Source organism: Amphiura filiformis, chromosome 18 (genome assembly GCF_039555335.1).
Source record: "Amphiura filiformis chromosome 18, Afil_fr2py, whole genome shotgun sequence".
In the NCBI taxonomy this organism is placed as follows: Eukaryota; Metazoa; Echinodermata; class Ophiuroidea; order Amphilepidida; family Amphiuridae; genus Amphiura; species Amphiura filiformis.
The window spans coordinates 13590585-13610980 of record NC_092645.1 but is presented as its reverse complement, the minus strand read 5'-3'; the positions used below and the strand labels follow the sequence as shown (position 1 = coordinate 13610980).

The 20396-nt window shown below is 37.4% G+C and overlaps 1 protein-coding gene and 1 long non-coding RNA gene across 2 annotated transcripts in view; both read right to left on the bottom strand.

Annotated features, from left to right (window-relative positions):
• Positions 1 to 20396, bottom strand: part of LOC140139898 (uncharacterized) — a 280876-nt gene that overhangs the window by 220432 nt on the left and 40048 nt on the right. The gene's annotated exons all lie outside the window — the stretch shown is intronic.
• Positions 1 to 20396, bottom strand: part of LOC140139584 (kinesin-like protein KIF14) — a 69651-nt gene that overhangs the window by 22245 nt on the left and 27010 nt on the right. Inside the window, exons 10-20 of the mRNA XM_072161289.1 lie at positions 20017 to 20138; positions 15552 to 15724; positions 12377 to 12579; positions 10755 to 10942; positions 9451 to 9553; positions 7856 to 7998; positions 7250 to 7322; positions 6644 to 6718; positions 4079 to 4165; positions 2684 to 2903; positions 623 to 714 (exon numbers count right to left, since the gene is read on the bottom strand). Coding sequence (XP_072017390.1) covers positions 623 to 714; positions 2684 to 2903; positions 4079 to 4165; positions 6644 to 6718; positions 7250 to 7322; positions 7856 to 7998; positions 9451 to 9553; positions 10755 to 10942; positions 12377 to 12579; positions 15552 to 15724; positions 20017 to 20138 — 1479 coding nt within the window. The remainder of the gene's footprint in view (positions 1 to 622; positions 715 to 2683; positions 2904 to 4078; positions 4166 to 6643; positions 6719 to 7249; positions 7323 to 7855; positions 7999 to 9450; positions 9554 to 10754; positions 10943 to 12376; positions 12580 to 15551; positions 15725 to 20016; positions 20139 to 20396) is intronic.

Below are 20396 nucleotides of genomic sequence, written 5' to 3'. Positions count from 1 at the left end.
AGACGGAATTCTACAGTATATCGACAATGTCAACATTATTGGATAGATGATTTCTTGATTATTATTTAGAGAATAAGCGATAGGAATTTTTATTTTGCCTATCCTCTACCGTGTGATAGATTGACAGGCAGGTCCAATATTTTGAGTAGTGGATGCCGGCGCAGCCGTATCCACTACGATAAAAATATTGGACCTGCCTGTCGCTCATCATAGGTAGAGGATAGGCAAAATAAAAATTCCTATCGATTATTCTCATTCTTAGTCAGTTAAATATTATTTTGATAACTGTAAACAATTTTTTTAAAGCAAAAACTAAGTTACCGTCATAAAACTCCCCTCATTATAAAATGAACGAAACTTGTTTACAACTTCACGTATTCTGTTGCGCGTACTGCTAGCGCGTCGCGTATTCCGCACTAGTCTACGCATTACAGCGCAATACAAACGCGCACCTCTACAAGCGTGTAAGGCATTATCAAGACGCTTGATGACGTGGGGTCGCTTCACGGCCTGATAAACGGCACCAAATCTTGCGATTGTCCAATCAAAATGTATCTACTGAACTAGACCACTCCCACTGACTAAGAATGATATATCGACAGTCCTTAGTGTTCATACTCACAGTGTGTTTAATGAGTCTATCACTGATATTATTGGCTTCCTGCAGCCACACTGATAAGCGTAACAAATCATGCCTACTCCTCACATTGCTACCTATTAAAATATACAACAAGATTAAACAAATAATTAAATAAAATGTAAAAACAAAACTTTTTCACACAGCAATGTAGCAAAATATTTACAAAATAGTAGTAGTTGAAGGGTACAACAATAGAGGCTGTCAGCCTTTCATAATCTTGTGGGTAAAAGCTGGTAAATCAATATGGTTGTATTTACAAATTAGGCAAGAGGTTTAAAGGCCCATTCAGTGATTTGCTCATCCGGACGATCATAAAAATCATCAAAATTCAGATTTTGGTATCTTTGACATTGTCATAGATGTGCTAACATAGCCTGCGAGTGGTTTAGCCGTAAACCGTGTATTTAAGACAAAATAAGACATTTTACACAAATCTGTAATTTAGATACTGTCAGTATCTAAATTAGCTACATGTATTTGAATGGGGCTTCAACTTCATCAGTACTGCTGTTTTCTTTGTTTTTTGCCAAATTTGTCATTTCAAAAATACCAAATGACAATTTGAATGTCTTATCCTTCACTTTTAAGCAATTTATAAACAAAATGAAGTTTTTTACTGAATGGGTCTTTAAGCATCATATACTGAAACATCAGACCTGAAACTGGGTTTTTATAAACGAGGAAAAAAGCTGAAAAAGCTAAATTTGATCAACATAAAAAGCCGAAATCCGGCAAAAACAGGAAAAGTTTCAGGTCTGAAACACAGAAACATTCTAACATACCATTTCTCTTTAATGTCATGGGTGCAAATCCGTGTACTCGTTTCTAGGTTATCATATGATTTCTTTCATACTTGAAGGTAATTATATTGATTTACCCACAAGATGGCAAAAAATGATGTCACACTATAAACTAACTAGATTAATAAAAACAGACAGTGCACCAACTTGGAAAGTCTAGCATCATCTGTTTATGAGGGCTAATCTTTCCATGAAATGCAAAAATGCTACTCCTTTTAGGGGTATTTTTTTGTGAAGTACAGTCTTGATACCTTCCATGTAAATGCACACAAAGCCAGCGTAAGTTGTTAGATATAGGCGATCAAATGATCAGACCTCATGAATATGTGAGAATCATCATCTAAAGCAAGGGGATTTTGCCAGTTGATGTGTCATCTGTCAATCTTTACAAATTTAGAGAATAAAGGTATTGTTTATAGCTGTGCATATAGTCGTTCATCTATCGTCTCATATAACACGGGCAACATCATTATTTCAAGTAAAACAATAAGGTGAAGCCAAGTTGTTTTCTTAAACACTTCAATTCAAATTAACATATTAATCACGACCGTACCAAATTTTAACCAAATCAAATCCTACATTTACATGAGGAACTACCTTGGGCTTGGATTCGGTCCCATTGTTGCTATGCAACTCAGCTTGGTTCAAATATCGCGTATGTCTACTACGTTGACTGCACACGCTGCATATCACATGGCTAAGAACCAATAAGATTACGGGAAATTTCTCAAGTGTTTAAGAATGCATGATGTAACAAACCAAGAGACCGAGTAACGCTGGTTTGGCGACAAAAAACAACCAGTAGGGTCGGTCTGGTAGTTTGTATGTGTGCAAAAGTCTGAAATTACCCTAAAAATCACCAAAATCTGTAAAACAAATTTTCACTTGAATCATTTGTATATCTTCACTCAAAATAAAAAAAAGTTTACATCCACATGTATTGGGCTAGTCCAGTCCTATATACCCTTACTACATGACCTTAATCTCCCAAATAGGGTGTGTGAATTTCAAATGGGGTTACCTGAATGGGTATTCCATTTGAAATTTACACCCCCTGTGTGGGAAATAAAGGTCATGTCTTCCATAGGGTTTATGGATTTCAACTGGAATAGCCTAATGCTAACATAGTCTCAACACATGTATGGCCACATGTTATTCCACTTGAAATTCACACCCCCTGTGTGGGAGATTAAGGTCATGTCTTCCGTAGGGGGTGTACAGATTTCAACAACCCATTATTTACCTATATGATTTGTTTCATGTACAGCCTCCTCCCTAGCTGCTTTGCTTTCCTGCAATCGTCGTAAACTTCTCTCCATTTTCTGCTTCTGTCTCTCCAGATCCAACAAGATCCTCGTATGGTGATCTTTGTGCTCCTCAAAACCCTTCTGGGTTACCATGGCGACCTGGTTAGTCTCCAACTCCGCCCGCTTCTTATTAGTTGCCACTTGGTGTTCCAGAATCTGATGAGAGTGAGGGTGAAATTTAAATCCAAAATGCATGAAGATGGTTTTTTTCCAGCATATTATCTCATTTTCTAGTGCATTCTGGTACATGTTCAGTTCAGTTCTATTTCATCAAATTGCGACCATACAAGTTGTTACACTGATTATAAAGCTTTTACAAACTATACTTTGATCAGCCCTTCGTAATCAGCGGGTCTCATAAAATCGCGGTTTAATATCAAAATATTTTATTTTGAGAATTTTTTTGCGATATCTCTCCAGAAGCATCACAAACTATTAATTCAAGTCCTGTACTTTGTCTACTTTATTTTTACTAAATTTAGACCAGACCGGGCAACTAATAGCACTCTTAAAGTCGGCTTAATTTTTGGCATAGTGGTAAAAGCCTAACATCCTGCCTATTACGAGCTGATCAAACTATACCAGTTACAGTGTGAATATGATGAGGATGCCACTTAAACGCAGCGCATGCTATTGTGGTACCCTTTACAAATGCAAGAATAAATAATATGGAATTAAGTAAAGTAAGATAATAAATACACTTGAAAGGCATGCTTTGTAGGTAAGTGTATTACTAGTAGCTATGCTAGAGAGCTATGCTTTCAATAATAAATGTGTACATCCATATCAAAACGATGCACTTGTCGGCTGCTATACTTGTAATCGACGGGCCTTATAACATCACGGATTAATATCAATATGTTTTATTTCGAGAATTGCCTTGTGACATCTCGCCAGAAGTATCACAAATTATTAATTCAAGCCCTATATACTTTGTCTACTTTATTTAACATGCACAATAATAGACCAGTGGTCAACTAATCACTCTAAATGTGGGTCTACTTTTCGTCGTAGTGGTAAAAGCCTAACAATTCCCGCCGATTAAGAGCTGATCAAAGAATACATGTGCCTCATTTCACATAATAGAGGAATTAAGTACCAAACTCATCTCTAGTGGAGGTCACTTCAAATCATTCCCAAGTGACATGGTTATGGAATGTTCTCTGTATTAATATAGCCATGTGACTTGGGGATGATTTGAAGTAACCCCCACTTGATATGAGTCTGGTATTTATTCCCATTTATTATGTGAAATGAGACACATGTAGCAGCCAACAAGTGCATCCTTTTGATATGGATGTACACATATGTCAATTAAGCACAGTACTTACTCTGTTCTGCTGCTGTAATTGTTCTATTCTTTTCTCTGCTTTCTCTTTACACTGGGATTCAGTATCATGCTGCCTGGAATGATGCTTCTGTAAAAATAAAAAATAAATGATACTAACATCAAGCAAAAATCTTTGAATTAGACTGGGAAAACATACGGGCCTCCGGATTGGTTTACCACAACCACAGCAAACTTTGGTTTAAAAGTGCCTGCCTGTTTTGTGACCTGTGTGTAATGTAATGTGCATGCTATTTAAGTGCAAATTTTGTAATAATTTTTAGATGTCAATATTATCATTTGATTTTAGGCCTTCACCAAAAATGGTACACTATATTTTGCTATTCCAGATGAAATCCATATACCCCCTATGGAAGACATGACCTTAATCTACCACACGGGGAGTGTAGATTTCAAAAGGAGTCACCCATTCATGTCCCTTGGAAGACAAACATTCAGGTAACCCTGTTTGAAATTCTCAGTCCCTGTGTGGAAGATTAAGGTCATGTCTTATATGGGGGTGTATGGATTTCAACTGGAATAACCATTTTAGTCCCCATGAGTAGTCCTTATTCTGTTGGGTCTCATAGTACATGACTTTGATGAAATCATACCGCGGAAACATGACATGTTGCCTGTGGGACTCGACACTAAGTCAGGTACCATGTGAGCAAACTCAAATAAAGCGCATACAGCACGAGCGTACACAAAAGAAACTGCGCACGTAAGATAAGCGATGTTGCCAGGTCTGAACGCTGTACCGGCGTTAGCTGAATTCTAATACGCCCAGGGAGCACAGGCATGGAAAATTCCTATCTGTTTATTTATTCATCTATGGATGAGATTAACTACAGGTAAATTAATAATTCTTGGCCAAGCTTAAAAGTACCTGTTGTGTCCATTTAGAGTGCTAAGTGTGTACCCAATGTAAGGTGCATGCATGCTTTCCTCAGTACCGTGCTATGTATGCACATGTTTATCGCCGAGCCACTAGCATTCCGTGTGTTTGAGCTTGGCCAAGAATTACCTAATTTACCTGTAGTTTGCTATCAACTCCTATTGATCGCAGGCACAAATGGTGTCGCTTGAAATCAACAAATATCTTCACCGCCTGTAATATTGTTTTTAATTTTCTTATCGAGTCTCTATTTTTTTCATTTCCAACAATACTTTTTGTTCAGTGTATTCAGTAATTCTAAAACAATTAGGTCAGTATACACAAAATAGTCAGACCGGGTCTAAAGTTAGACCTGGTCTAACTGGAATTTACTTCTATCAGGAATGGCCCTTTACTCTTATTTCCTTTCTAGAGTAGCTAGCAAATTCTAAAGATTTTAATGCAATGTTCAAAAATAATACAAAATAACTTAAGCAAAATGTCCTTTCTCCTGGGATTAAATTCCACTTGGGTCGCAATCTTTTGTGCATACGGACCCTAGATCTTTCATAATGAAAATCCATTACCTCAAACAAAACAGAATATGGTATAGTGTGCTACGACAAACCGACAAATCGTTTATCACTATGGCCCAATACACACCACAGGCCTTGCCGTTTGAGGCGAGCGATCACTCTCGCCCCCGCTCGCCCAAACTCAATTTTCCACTTGCCATAGACACTAAATATCGCTTGCTGCAAATTTCCCAAAATCAGCCATCGAATCAGCCAATTTAGCATTTACCCCCTCCAACATGTCCAAGCGGAGAAAGTCACAACTTTTAGCACACTTCGCGTGCATTTCAACATAAATACCGTTTTAAAACCGAAGCTCTACTAATATACCAAAATAAGTGGTATATGTGAAAATTCAACCACTCGCCTAACATCATGCTAGCGAGTGATTAAGAGAGTACTACACCCCTGGCCAATTTTGTGCCTATTTTTGCATTTTTTTCAAAAATTATAAGCACATTGGTGACAAGTAAGATATGTATATTATAGGGGCAAAGACTACAACTACTGCAATGAAAATTCAGCAACTCAAGGCAAGTAGTTATTGATTTATTGATCAAATATTGGTTTTCCCTCATTTTTGACTGTAACTCCACAACTGTTGTCTGTGCTGAAATAAAATTCCCAGTGCAGTAGTTGTAGACCTTGCCCCTATAATATACATATCTTACTTGTCATCAATGCTCAGTAATTTTTGAGAAAAATGCAAAAATAGGCACAAAATTGGCCAGGGGTGTAGTACCCCCTTAACCACTCGCCTTTAAAATCTAGACGGCAAGGCCTGACACCATATCATACCATTAAGCATAGAGTCACCTTTTACAATTGGGCTATTCCAATTAAAATCTACACTCCCCCTGTGGAACATTCTGAAAAAAATCTTCCACAGAGGGAGTACAAAATTTCAAATGGAATTAGTCAACTGTTTGAAACTCACCCTCCCTCTGTTGAAGATTCAGGTGGAATCTTTCTCAGAGGGTGTATCAAATTCATATAGAGCTGCCTCATGTGCTCATTGCATGTGGAATTCATACTCCCCCTGTGGAAGATGTTTCCAAAATCTTGCACAGGGGTAGTGTGGATTTTAAATGGAATAGCCCATTTAATTGATACTTACAAGTTGGGATGAGAGTTGAGACAGTTTTCTTTCATACATCCCTTTCTGTTCCTCCAGGTCTTCCTGTGCTGCAGCCTAAAACACATAACAATCAAAATTAATAATGCACATCGTAGCCTAACAATTAGAATGTACAGTGGAGTGTAATTTTTAGGGTTACATGACTAAGTCTATTGTGTATCCTCAAGATAGATTGAATAGGACAACTATAATACTATACTACGAATTTCAATTGAATGACTACAGCTTTCAACAGCTGTACACGATCCAACTACGATTGTCATTTTTAGTGACAATTTTGTTATATAAAAAGCAAAAATCACGTTTTTTTTCTCGTGTATGAAATAGGTTAATAAATGCGTATTACTTGTTGCTAGATAAATTGTACAAAATAATGCACTTGTACTGAGATGTTGATGCATCTAATGCACTCCCCCCTTCAGGGCTCGTGCATTAGGTGCATGAACCTCTCAGTATGCATGCATTATCTTTTGTACAATTTCACTCTCAACAATTTGACTATTTGATGTAGACTAGTCGACTAATAAAAATGCTGAACTCATGCAACCCTAGTAAGTAGTTAGTAACTTTACATTAGTCACCTACCTTGGCCATTTGTATTTCTTTTAACAATGTCTGTCTATTCTCAAGTTTAACAGCTTCCAGTTCAGCTTCCAATCTAAAGTTGAAAACAACGCAACAAACATGTTACAAATGGGTTATTGCAGTTGAAATCTATACACCCCCATGGAAGACATGACCTTAATCTTCCACACAAGCAGTGTGTATTTCATAATGGAGCTACCTAACTGGTGACCTCCATTTGAAATCTACATCCAGTGTGGGAGATTAAGGCAATTCCTTTCCTGCCTATTTTTGTTTCTTTATTTGTGTCTACATATCTTTACCGGTTCTATTCCCTTAACAGACCGACCAGAGGGGGGGGGGGGGAGAAGGCAAAAAATACCAGGAAAAATAGCGTGAAAAATGATACCAGGACAAAATTGATGAATACTTGTAATGGCCACAATTGTTATAATTTTGGCTCTTTTTAGCATTAAACTTTTCGTTGCTGGTAATATATGATTGACTGTATCACAACAACAACAACAACAACAACAACAACAACAACAACAACAACAACAACAACAACAACAACAACAACAACAACAACAACAACAACAACAACAACAACAACAACAACAGTCTTACTTGGCTGTCTGTTTTGCTACCAGCTCATTGCGTGCAAACTCAAAGCTGGCATTTTGCATTTCTGGATGCGGTGATCTGGTACAGTCTACTTGTAGTGGATGATTGAAGCGAAAATAATGATCTCCTATCACCAGTCTATCACCCTGTCATCAAAAAGTAGATAAAATTGTTTATTCAATCATTCTTTATTTAGAAAACACACACACACACCCCCCCACACAGAATGTACAGAACCCCATGTCCAGGCCATATAAAATTAATGTTTTGGTTCTCGTCCAGAGGATTTTCATGAATTGATGAGGGAGGAGGTGTTTTTTTTTTTTTTTTTTTTTCAATGTAAAATTAGCATTGCCAGTAGTTTTCGGTCTTCTCCAAGAGTGCTCGAGGAAACGATGAGGCCCTTTTTTTTTTTTTTTTTCAAATATGAGATTCTGAGGGATAAACCCCTAGAGTACCACAAAAAGACTTGGAAGTGATGCTTGTTCTCTAATAAACTTATTTATATGTATGAAGATTTCATAAATCATTCCAAAGTCTAAAAAATTGAAAAATCTAAAAAAAATAAAAAAATCTGACAAATCCCAGAAATTGAGGAGGGAGGGGACGAGAACCAAAATATTAATTTTACACGGCCTGGACATGGTTTGGGAGAACCAAACATACATTCTCTCTAATTAAGACCCAGGGCCAGGGCGATGCATTTTCCAAAGGAGTGGGGGCGTTAAGTAGGTCTTTTTTACAATGATAATTCCCTTAAAAACATAGCTAGAACTTTCTGGTAGAGCTGCGGTGCTCAAAAAAATACAGAATTTCTACAAATATTGTTAACCACAGACAAGAAAATATACAGCCTATCCACCAACAGGCAGTTGTATGGCTGTGAATTCTCACATATTTATGAGGACCGATCGCTCAACCAAGACAGACCAAGTCCTATTACTAATTAATTCACAATACCATTCACTCACTGATGTAATCGCTCAACATTCCTTGAGTTTTTTTTTGATTTCAGCTATTTATAAATAATAATTGGAATGATTGAACACAAGCAAACACACATAATTACTGTTGAAAATGTCCATGAGGGAATCAAACTTAAATGCAACAGCTAAAGTGATATACTGCCCTATATTTATTGGCTAACTTAAGGCTTTGAAAGGGTTATTCCAGTAGTAGAAATTCATACACCCCTTGTGGAAAACATGACCTTAATCTCACACACAGGGGTGTAGATTTCATATAAGGAGTCACCCATTCAGGTAACCCCATTTGATATTTACACTCCCTGTGTTGGAGATTTAGGTCACGTATTCCATAGGTGGTGTATGGATTTCAACTGGAATAGCTCAATATTATAGTGGACAAGTGGTAATTTTCGCGAAGTTATTTTCACGATTTGGAGTGAAAGACACATTGTTGCAAATATTATTTTCGCAATTGCCAAGTCCTTCCCTATGCTTGTTATACATTCTTGCATATATTTGCGAGGTGTTATTTTCGCGGTTGGAGTTCTAATCGCGAAATTCGCAAAAATAAAACCCTCGCGAAAATTACCACTTATATACAGTATTTGACAACTGTGCTGATGCACTTACATGATGAAGAACTGTAGATCTTTTGATTGATACACCATTCACATAAGTTGGAGCAATGCCTTGTGGCTCCACATGAACCTCACAATCATTATTGGTGATCAGGCTAGGAAAAAAGCAAACAAACATATATGCATTTATACTTAGAGGACAGAGTAAGACATTGTATACAAATATTTCCCATTTCTATAACTAAATATTGATAACTTCTACATGTGTATACTGAAACATGCATATTGAATTTTGGATTATATCCTGGATTATATCCTTCTGTGTAAATTTTGGGAAAATCTTGGAACTTTTTAGAGATACAAATTTGCTCAATAATATAGTATTGTGGATTCTGGGCTGGGGAATTACAAAACATTGATCCGATTTGACGGATTGCATCTCAAAATATTAGCCTTGACCATATACTTTTTCCATCTTTTATGACTACCTAGATCCTGATCTTTAAAGCAACCAGTCTCTTTATAGCCGAAAAATTGCATTTGAAATGCTGCCATTTTGTGGTGTGAACCCTGAATCAGTGTTATTTTAGCTTTCACATGTACAATCTTCATATAGCTGGTTTTCAAAGACCACCTAATTCAGGCCTGGTAATTTCAAAACATTGATCCGATTTGACGGATTGCATCTCAAAATATTAGCCTTGACCATATACTTTTTCCATCTTTTATGACTACCTAGATCCTGAGCTTTTAAGAAAATGTACATTTTGAAGCAACCTGTCTCTTTATAGCTGAAAAATTGCATTTGAATGGCTGCCATTTTGTGGTGTGAACCCTGAACTAGCTTTACTGTCACAATCATACCGTGGAAACATGGCATGTTGCCCATGGGGATCAACGCTAAATCAGGTACTGTGTGAGCAAACTCAAAAATAGCGCAAGCGTACACAAAAGAAACTTCGCGCGATGTCGCCAGGTCTGAACGCTGTACTGGCGTCAGTTGAACTCGAGTACGCTTAGAGGGTACAGGCATGGAAAATTCCAATCTGTTTATTTATTAATCTGTGGTCACAATCTTCATTAATGCACAAATGCGAATGGTCAGTTCTAAAAATGTTGCAGTTGTGCCCTATGCCCTTGTGTTGCTACCCACAACGTTGCTAGTGTACAGAGTTCCACAATGAACACAAAATTAGCTTTTATTCTATACCCAGTAAAAACACCTACCAATGATTCTCTGCTACCATTTCGCCGCTCAACAGAATACTCCTTCTTCTTGTCTTTTCTTTGCCCTGACCTATCTGTGTTTCCCCTTCCCTCAGTAGGTATATCAATTCTACCTAATAAAACACCTACCAATGATTCTCTGCTACCAGTGCGCCACTCAACAGAATACTCCTTCTCCTTGTCTTTTCTTTGCCCTGACCTATCCTTGTTTCTCCTTCCCTCAGTAGGTATATCAGCACTTCTGACAGCTGTGGGTCCTCGTTCAAGTTGACCAGGTTAGGCAGCTTGTTGTTCACTTTGAACGAGACTCCACATTTCTAACAAAGGAAACAATAAGAATTACATGGTAGATACTTAATTTAAAGTTGCTATAACCTTTACACCGGGCCTTCTCAACTAGTTTATTTGAAGTGCCAACTGAAAAATTTAGTGATCATGAAGTACCAACATGCCAAGGAAGGACTCTGCAAGGTAGCGCATATGCATAGCCGGTAAGGCGTAGTGGTGCTCTATCGGTGGTCCGGGGGCAGCGCCCCTGGAAGCTCATGGATTTTAAGGTTTTTTAAAGGCCCAAATTGGGTATTTTTTTCACCCCTTTTTTTGTTCAAGATTTATGTGAAAAAATTATTCAAATTACTGTGCGCCACTTCGACTGACTCCAAGCGCCACAAGTGGCGCGCACGCCACCAGTTGAGAAGGCCTGCTTTACACAATACGCGTATGCACATAGAAACATCATTATACCATGCGTATAGTATCCGAACTCATCATGCTCAACCACCTTTCCACTCAGTAGATGGCATGGCACTAGAGGATCAAAAAACATATGGGCTTCATTAGGCTGCTTACTAAACATGTTATTATGGATTGGTATTTCTACCTCACTGAGTGGGTGCAACCTAGGTAACACAGAGAAAAAGGGGTTAATAATACCCATTGAACCCTATAGACTTTTGCAGCTTCCGAAAACTGAAAAGGTCTAATTGACCTTGACCTTATCTTGACCTAGGTAATGAAACAAGCCTTGCCATCTAGATTTTACAGGCGAGTGGTCAATAACTCGCTAACATGATGCTAGACGATTGAGTGGTCGAATCACTCTAGGTGTAAAAGATAATTCATACCAATATACGCACTGTTGACACCCTCTCTTTCATTTTCAGGGATTAAGGCAAAGTTATTACAATAAATCAAATACATTGAAAGTGCTAAAACTTGAATGTAGTTCAATTTTGGGTGATTAGCTGCAAGCGATATTTAGTGTCTATGGCGAGTGGAAAATCGCTCACTAGAAACTGAGTTTGGGCGAGTGGTGGCGAGCGAGAGCATCGCTCGCCTCATACGGCAAGGCCTGAAACATCCTGTCCTGCTGCAAACTGTTCTACTGTATTTGAATTTTATTTGAATTGTTCTAAAAACAATTTGAATTGTTTTCCCAAGATGATCAATTCGAGACCATTTTGCTACGATCAAAGCAGTAAGAATCTGGCCTTGGTGGTGCCCATTCACATCCATTTTGCTTATGATTAAGAATGGCAGACAGTGCACGATCTGAGGTTACTGTTCTGAACCCAGGCTACTTTTTGTACATTACAGCCCATAGTATGACCCTCTATAACAATATGTGTACTGTAGGCCTACAGAATGAAGCGTAGCATCAATATGTCCATCAATAGCCTCAAATTAAGCATATTATGTAGAATGGTACATAACACTACAGACAGGCCAAATTATACTATTTGCCCACATACCTCCATCTCAGCAATCTCTTCCATTCTTCTTCTTTCACTCTCCAGCAACTTTTCTTGCCATGTTTTTGCCATCTCGGCCATGTTTCTCTCAGAATCGGCCAGCATCTGTTTTAAACTTGACATCTCGGCTTTGCGTTCGTCTCCAAATGGGCTCCCAAAAGGGATAGGGTTAAGTTTGAGTCTCTCGATTTCTGCTCTCAACTCTAGAAAAGACAAAATGCATGGTGATATTGAATTGAAGCTTAAATCTCACCATGCAGGTGTCGACTGCAGACGACAAGTTTCAAATTTCAGAATTGTACATTTTCATGACCATATTTGGAATCAGCATGAAAAATGCATCAACATGGGTATAAGCAAGTCTAGCATTGGTCCGGTGGTTCTTAAAGGGGCATTTCGTGATCCACAGCCTCATCCCCCACTTTTCTCAAAAAAGTTGAGATTTTTATATCACTGGAACCTCTGGCTACATAATGTTTATGTACAAAATATTTCTTGCAGATTAATTCGTTTAGCAAAGATATCGTGAAATTTGAATTTCGTTCTGGTGCACCAGAACGAAATTACAACGCATTGTCTATGGAGCAGTGTAATACACATATAATCATGCATAACTCGCGAACGCAAAATTGGAATCAACTGAAATTTTGGGAATAGGTTTTTTTCGTGGATATCTGATGAAAAATGACATAAATAGAGGATGCTAGGATCACGAAATACTCCTTTAAGATAGCTCTTATTATTTTGAGAAAACATCTCAAAACTTGGACTTTTAATTGAATACCGAGTGGAAGAAGGGCCCAACTCCATCAAAACTGTTTTTGAGATATTAAGAAATAACTTTACATTTGGAAAAGTTTTATAGACAGAATGTTTCATCTTCAGGGGACCTTTAATACATGAACAGACAGTATTACATACATTCAAAATCATATATGTTTCCATGACAACAGTACAGATCTTAATACTGAGCTAGAGTTGGGCCCTTCTTCCACTAATATACAAGTGCCGGTCAGGCCTTGAAATAAGAAAAAAAAATCCAAGGGTCCTCATCACTAATTTTCAAGGGTCCGACTATTAATATGAAGTATTAAATGTTGGTGTAGACTATAGAAACAATTTCCCAAGAAAGTTTTCCATCACCCCAGGCAACTTGTTGACACAACCCCTTTGTTTGCAATATTTACTTCACAATCACAAGTCCCCTACCCGCTTGACCGAGTTTCACGTGCGTGATCGTTCCGAATGAAAGTGTACTCAGGAAGCTGGACGTATAATGTGAACCAGATTTTCCAACAAAACTAGGATTTTCTGCTTTTTGCTTGGTTCAATTTTTACGGGTCACACGGACCCGAACCGTAGGAAATTTGTGGGTCCACGTCTACTTTCACTGGTATTTGACGCAAGGACGCGCCTTATTTCAAACGCTGGTGCCAGTTCCGTAAGCAGATGTGTTATAAATTGCTACAGAAATTTGGTAATTATCCATTAATTATACAAGTAGAAGCATGTAATATGTTAGAAAGGAAAGTTTATTGTAGTGAAAAGCAGATTTCATGGGTGAACAAAATTCCTCTTCGACCCAGTATTTATGGAAGAAAGGCCTAACTCCATGGAGTTGGGCCTTTCTTCCATGAAAACCATGATTAAGTGTATGTGGAAGACTATTTAGAGAGTGGATTTTGGCTCATCTTTCACACACAAGGAAGAACAGTCCGCTGGGAATAAAATTCTGGGTCTTAACTCATTTTTGTAAAAATTGGAGCCCTTCTTCCACTTAGGTATACATTATTTAATGTTGAACCCTATATATGGCTAGCATGCATGCAGAGCATTAAGCTCGGCGGTTTCACTGCACAACTGAGTTCCAGTCTAATTTCTTGTTAGATGACATACGCGCACACACATGGAGGTTATTGATATCCATTCATTAATATAATCAGTAATCCAATCAAAAGAAATTGATTGCCTGACCGTGAGGTCATTAATAACTCACTATGACTCCAGACGCGCAACAATGACTTCTGCGGGAGCGTGCGTGTATAAGCTACGCGTTATGGCAACGCACACGCCTACGTGATGCCGTCGCGCTTCTGTGATTGGTAGCTCTTGTTGTCGGCGCGAATGTTATATTCGCCTGGTTGATTTTTTTGTAGGGTAGGTTACAACAATGATTAAAACTGGTTATATTTAACAGCGTTTTATGGCATAAAATAACATAAAATGCCATTTTGATTTGTTCAAAATATTAGAAACGACGGTAATGAATGACAATAATAACTTTGCACCATCTATTTTGAGGTCATTGTGTGAAATTGTCGGGTTTTGTTTTGGGCCTCGGTACTTTTTTTTTCTCCCTCAGAAAAATACCTCAGCCCAAAACAAAACCCTCCGATTTCACACAATGACCTCAAAATAGATGGTGCGCAGTTATTATTGTCTAATCAATGACTTCTGTGTGTAACATAACGAGGGATTACACAGTAAAATCACTTCAACATACAAATATCCTTTGCAAAAATATTTGATATGGGCCGTAGTTAGAGGTTAATAACTGCGCATCGGTTATTTGGAGGGCATTGTGAAAAATCTAAACATTTTGCCTTTGGAACCGAGGAATATCCCGAGGGCGCAGCCCGAGGATATTCCAAGTCCAAAGCAAAATGTTTAGATTTTTCAAATGCCAGACGTATAACCGATGCAAAGTTATTAACCTCATTCATAACCGTCACTTTGATCTTTTAAATTTACAAAATAACACAAAATTTTCCTCAAAAGTTTGTAAAAATAAACAATTTTTACATCTTCCCTTCCCCAAAATCGATCAGGCTAAAACAAAAGCGACCAATTACAAAAAGTGCGTATCAGAGTCTGTGCAAATATGGTAGCGCCAAATCCAAATCGGCAGCCAGCGCAGCGCGCAGTTCGTTGGATGCACAATACGGCGCACGCAGAAGTCAATTGTGTGCGACTTTGGAACAATTACGCATTTTGCGGTCAATTGTGAGTTATTAATGACCTCGATTTGCGTTCGCGTTTTCACAAATAACTAAATGTAATTGGATCGCACGCATCGCGTTTATTAATGAGGTTATGAATGGTCAGTGACAACCTGTAAAGTGTGCTGAGTGCATTTCAAGTACATTTAAAACAGAATCCCTCCAATTTTGCTTACCTCTTACAAGCTTTGCTGTTGGATCTTCATTAATCTTGGGCAAGTTGATGATGGAGCGTGCTTGTTTAGCATAGCGTAAGGTACTCAGCGTCTCCTCTATATGTGTGTTAGCTGGACTTATGGTGGCAATCATTGCCGTCTTGGAATTCCCACCTAAGCTCTCCTTCAGCAACCTGAGAAAGTGAAGTCAACAAAGATAATGAGATATTCTGTTTATTTCCAGAATTTATTCTTTTATTAATTTTTTCTGTATCACTGGGGTACAATTTTACTAGGCCTGCAGTCGGCACTGTTTTTTCATGTCGACATGTGGGAAAAAATTAAATCCCAACATTGACATCATGTCGTCATACGTCAGAGTCAAAGTTGAATATATTTATTTATCCGGCCATGATGGGACCAAGCATTGTATGTATGGATAAGTGAAAAATCTGGATCTATAAGTGATTACATGTTATTCTGCATTGACTGTCCCAAGTACTAAAATTAGGACAACTAAAGATTGTTTCAACATGGGGTAATAACACCGACTAATAGATGGCATTTGAGTGCTTTATGCAACATATATATCGTTATGAATACGGCAGACGGCCGAATCCGGATTCGGCTTTTGGTAAATTCATTTTACACATGCATTACATTTGAATTAGAGAACAAGGGATTAATGCTATATCTATAGAGGGCAGCATATCGATTTTTTAACGGTTGCCGTCGGTGACCGTACTGTGATGCACCGTCAACTAACCGTGTATGCCGCCCTCTTTTAATTACTTATTATGCTGTTATCATCTGGTCTCCGTTAAAAAATTGATATGCTGCCCTCTACCATGTACAGCATTGATCCCTTGTTCTCTAATTCAAATGTAATGTATTCGTAAAATAAATTTACCAAAAGCCGAATCCGGATTCGGCCGTCTGCCGTATTCATAACGATATTATTCTAAGCATTCAGAGCATGGAAAAAAAATGTAGAATTTTGATAATATCAAATTTGGATATTTCCTCCATCAGGGTGACCCTGTCGCCTTTAATAACACCTTCGTTACAGCTTACTGCGCTGTGTTCATAATCTGAGTGCTTTGAAATTGAGTCATTTTTGAAATGGTCTCTTTGGTATTGTATAAGCTCACATTAGGGTAATAAAATTGCATTGTGCTTAATGAAGGTATCAAAAAAGTAGTAAACATTCTTCATCTATTGAGCACATTATTTGGTATTCTATTACCTCCACAGACCATTTACAAAACTGCGCACTGTGATTCGTTAAATTCAATATTATTATGCAATGTGTGCCCTGATGGGTTAGGCTGTGCCTCATTTACATTTTACTGCCTTGTGGCATATATTTCTTAAATTAAATTTTTATCCTTATGATACCGCTTTTTGTTTTAACAAAATGAGCTATTTGAAATCCAAATACATCCCATTTGGAAGACATGACCTTAGGGGTCGTCCATAATTTTCGCCATTTTCACTTACGTACAAAGCGTACGTAAGAGGGAGTGAGGGGGGTAGAAATCCTGGGCATGTGTACGTAAGAAAAATGGCGATTTGTTTGAGCAATAAAAAATGAAGGTGAAAAATTATGGTGTTTTCTAATATTTTATTCATAACTTAACCTAAAATTGTTCAATTCGTTTAAATAACAATTTCTATAACATGACATGCAAACAATGATTTTCCCTTTAATTTTTAGTCTAATATGTATAGTGCTCCTATTTTACATTGTGCTTAATTTATTACCAAAATTTCTATCTGCGCTAGGATCTATGGCAGCAAAGGCCCAAGTGTGGATTGTCAGTGTTGCGACAAAAGACGAAACTCATTGCAAGAACGTACGCCAGACATGCCGAAGGGATGTCCCCCTGGTTCCTATATGATGTGATCCCAGTGGTTCTTGAAAAGAGAGTATTGGGATGTTCAGCAGATTTTCGGTGCATTAGTCATTTAGTTTAGATTCGGGCTGCATTTTAAACTATATTTCATTTTATTGTTTGATCTTGTATTCAGGAAAATATGTTTTAAAGAGGATGTTTTTCAGCATTTCTCAACGCATCTGTAAAAACATTAATCCAGAACCAACTGTCCTCCTGGAACACTAACCCTAACCCTAATCGAACCTTTAACCAAAACTCTAAGCCCTACCTCAACCCAACATCTCAATTTTGCTATTAGTAGTAGGTCTACTCATGGAAATCCTTCGCCATTTTATTTGTACGTAACTCGGGGAGGGAGGGGGTAAAAGTTACGTGCGCTTTGTACGCAAGTGAAAATGGCGAAAATTGTGGACGGCCCCTTAATCTCCCACACAGAGAGTGGTTGATTTCAAATGGAATCACCCCACTTGCAATTCACAATCCCTGTGAGGAAGATCAAGATCACGTCGTCCATAGGTGTATGGATTTCAACTGGCATCGCCCATTTTGAGCAGAGTGCAAGCTCTCCTATTAAAACGTTTTGGCCCATGGAATGCAAAACAGACACATCTACAATAGCTGCCAGGTATCATATGTAATATATAATGCAATATTGTGAATTATTATATAATATGAAGCGTTTAGCTATACCACAAATTTTTAATACTGCACGGTAACACCGTGCAAGTTAATTTTGATACTGAACGGGCGCGCACATTTTGCTTGTCGCTCGCAACTTGTAGCGTGTTACGCGGCATACCTCGCGCGCGGAGAACCAAAGCAGGCGTAATTGATTGAGTTACGCAGTTTGTTGTTTTGTACCGCCGGCAAACATGATGAAAATGATTACACTAAATAAAACGACTGGATTCCAAATGGCACCCAGCATGTTTAGTTTGATACTTTTGGTACTAAACACGCATCATAGAAAAAGCTTCATATTATATAATAATAATAATATTGGATGGCTCTATTTCGGGTTGTATGAGAATATACTGCACTTGCCATGAATGATATTCAACTCGCCGTACCGGCTTGTTGAATATCATTCATGGCGCGTGCAGTATATTCTTATGGCTCAAAATATGCTAAGGTGTCATATTATAGCCATATATTTTGACATCTTTAAAAAAAAAAAATAATTATAGAAATGGAATATTTGCTAGTTTAGTGGCAAGTTTAGGTAGTAAAGACATAGCATACACAATTTAAGTAAAATCCTTTCACTCTAAATAATAAAAAAAATAAAAATAGCTGTAAAATGCCTATTTTTACACTTTTATTTGTAACATGCCAAGAGACGCGCTTTTTCAACAGCTTTTAATTTTTTTTTTTATGGATCCTTATAGAAATTCATGTGACCTGTTTCCCAAAATGGTGCAGTAAACCAATCAAAAAAACAGAAAGAGGCATTATGAATCATAAGTTAACAGATCAAAAAAAGGATTTAAAAGTTTGCCTTGCGTATGTTACTATTGTCTGTCAAACTTTTTATTGATTTTGAAGTCCCTCAGTTTTTTATAAACAAAGACTTGAAGCATAAACTAAAGGGTAAATCTATTGTAAATAACTTCATTTCTCCATATTATAATCAATTTGTAAGTGGCTGCCATCTTTTTTGAACATATAACAATTTTAAAATTTTTCTTGAAATGTCTGTCAAATAGTAACATACGCAAGACGGTGCTGTAATTCCTGCTAAACTAGGGTGATACAGCTAATTATGCTACATGACATAGCATTTAGCTCCACCTAGCTTTGTGGCACTATCACTCTGTGAGGAGAAGCTTTTTTTGATGACACAATCCATTGTTAAGTGTTGTCTGTCAAACATTTGTACGCAAGTAACATACGCAAGATTTGTATGTGTCTGTCAAAAGTAACATACGCAATACATTTAAAAAAAATTAAAAATCACTTGATGTTCACATTATGATGATAGTTTAGAGTTTATAAAAGTGTTTTAAAACATGTGATTTATAAACTGCATGTGATCTTTATTCAATTTCCCATCTTGAACTACTGTTTTTGCCAAATTATTATTCTGTATGTTACATTTGACAGACATCTTGCGTATGTTATGGCTTGACAGACACACATATTTTATTTATAACAATTTATCCTCCTTATTGTAAGGACACATTTTTTTCCACAATCAGTTGCTGTAGGTCCTACACCTAAATAACCACAAAATACCTTATGTAATACTTTATAAATTTTTATTTGATTGCAGAAAATCATCAAAATTGTGTCTGTCAAATATAACGTACGCAAGGGCTAGAAAATTAAATTTGTGAAGTCAATGGTCTATAACTTATCTTTCTTTTAGTGTATTATGAACGATATATGTGCATACTGTAATTTAAACCTGGTTGGAGACCAAAAGAAAAGAGCTGGAAAAATAATTGTGTGTTACACTTTTATGACACCTTAGCTTATTTTGAGCCTTATACAACCCTCAATGCCATCCAATATTATATAAATATCTATATGGCAGCTATTGCAGGTTGGGCTTTCCTGCACTAACCCCTCCATATATACACACTTACCATGTCAGTACACTATCCCTATATGGAATAAAAGCTTTCTTGCGTTTATGTTGTGATCTGTCACACAGATGTGAGATGACTTTACCCAGTGTCATCAATGACTGATTGATGTTGGCTCCCTCCTGCATAGACAATCAATCAATAATCAATAACTGTTTTTTCACGGTGAGCAACAAAACAGAAAAATATTGGGCTAATGGTTCATACATAAACCACCTTTCTTTCTATGTTAAAATATTGCAAATATGTGACATGATCAAGAGGAATGAGTCACATGTCAGCAATTTTCAATTACAAGTTTTTTGCATCATTTCTGGCAGTTTACAAAGGCTACATTTTGAAGCAAACCCCATCAAAATCGGACACCTGGTTATCAAGTT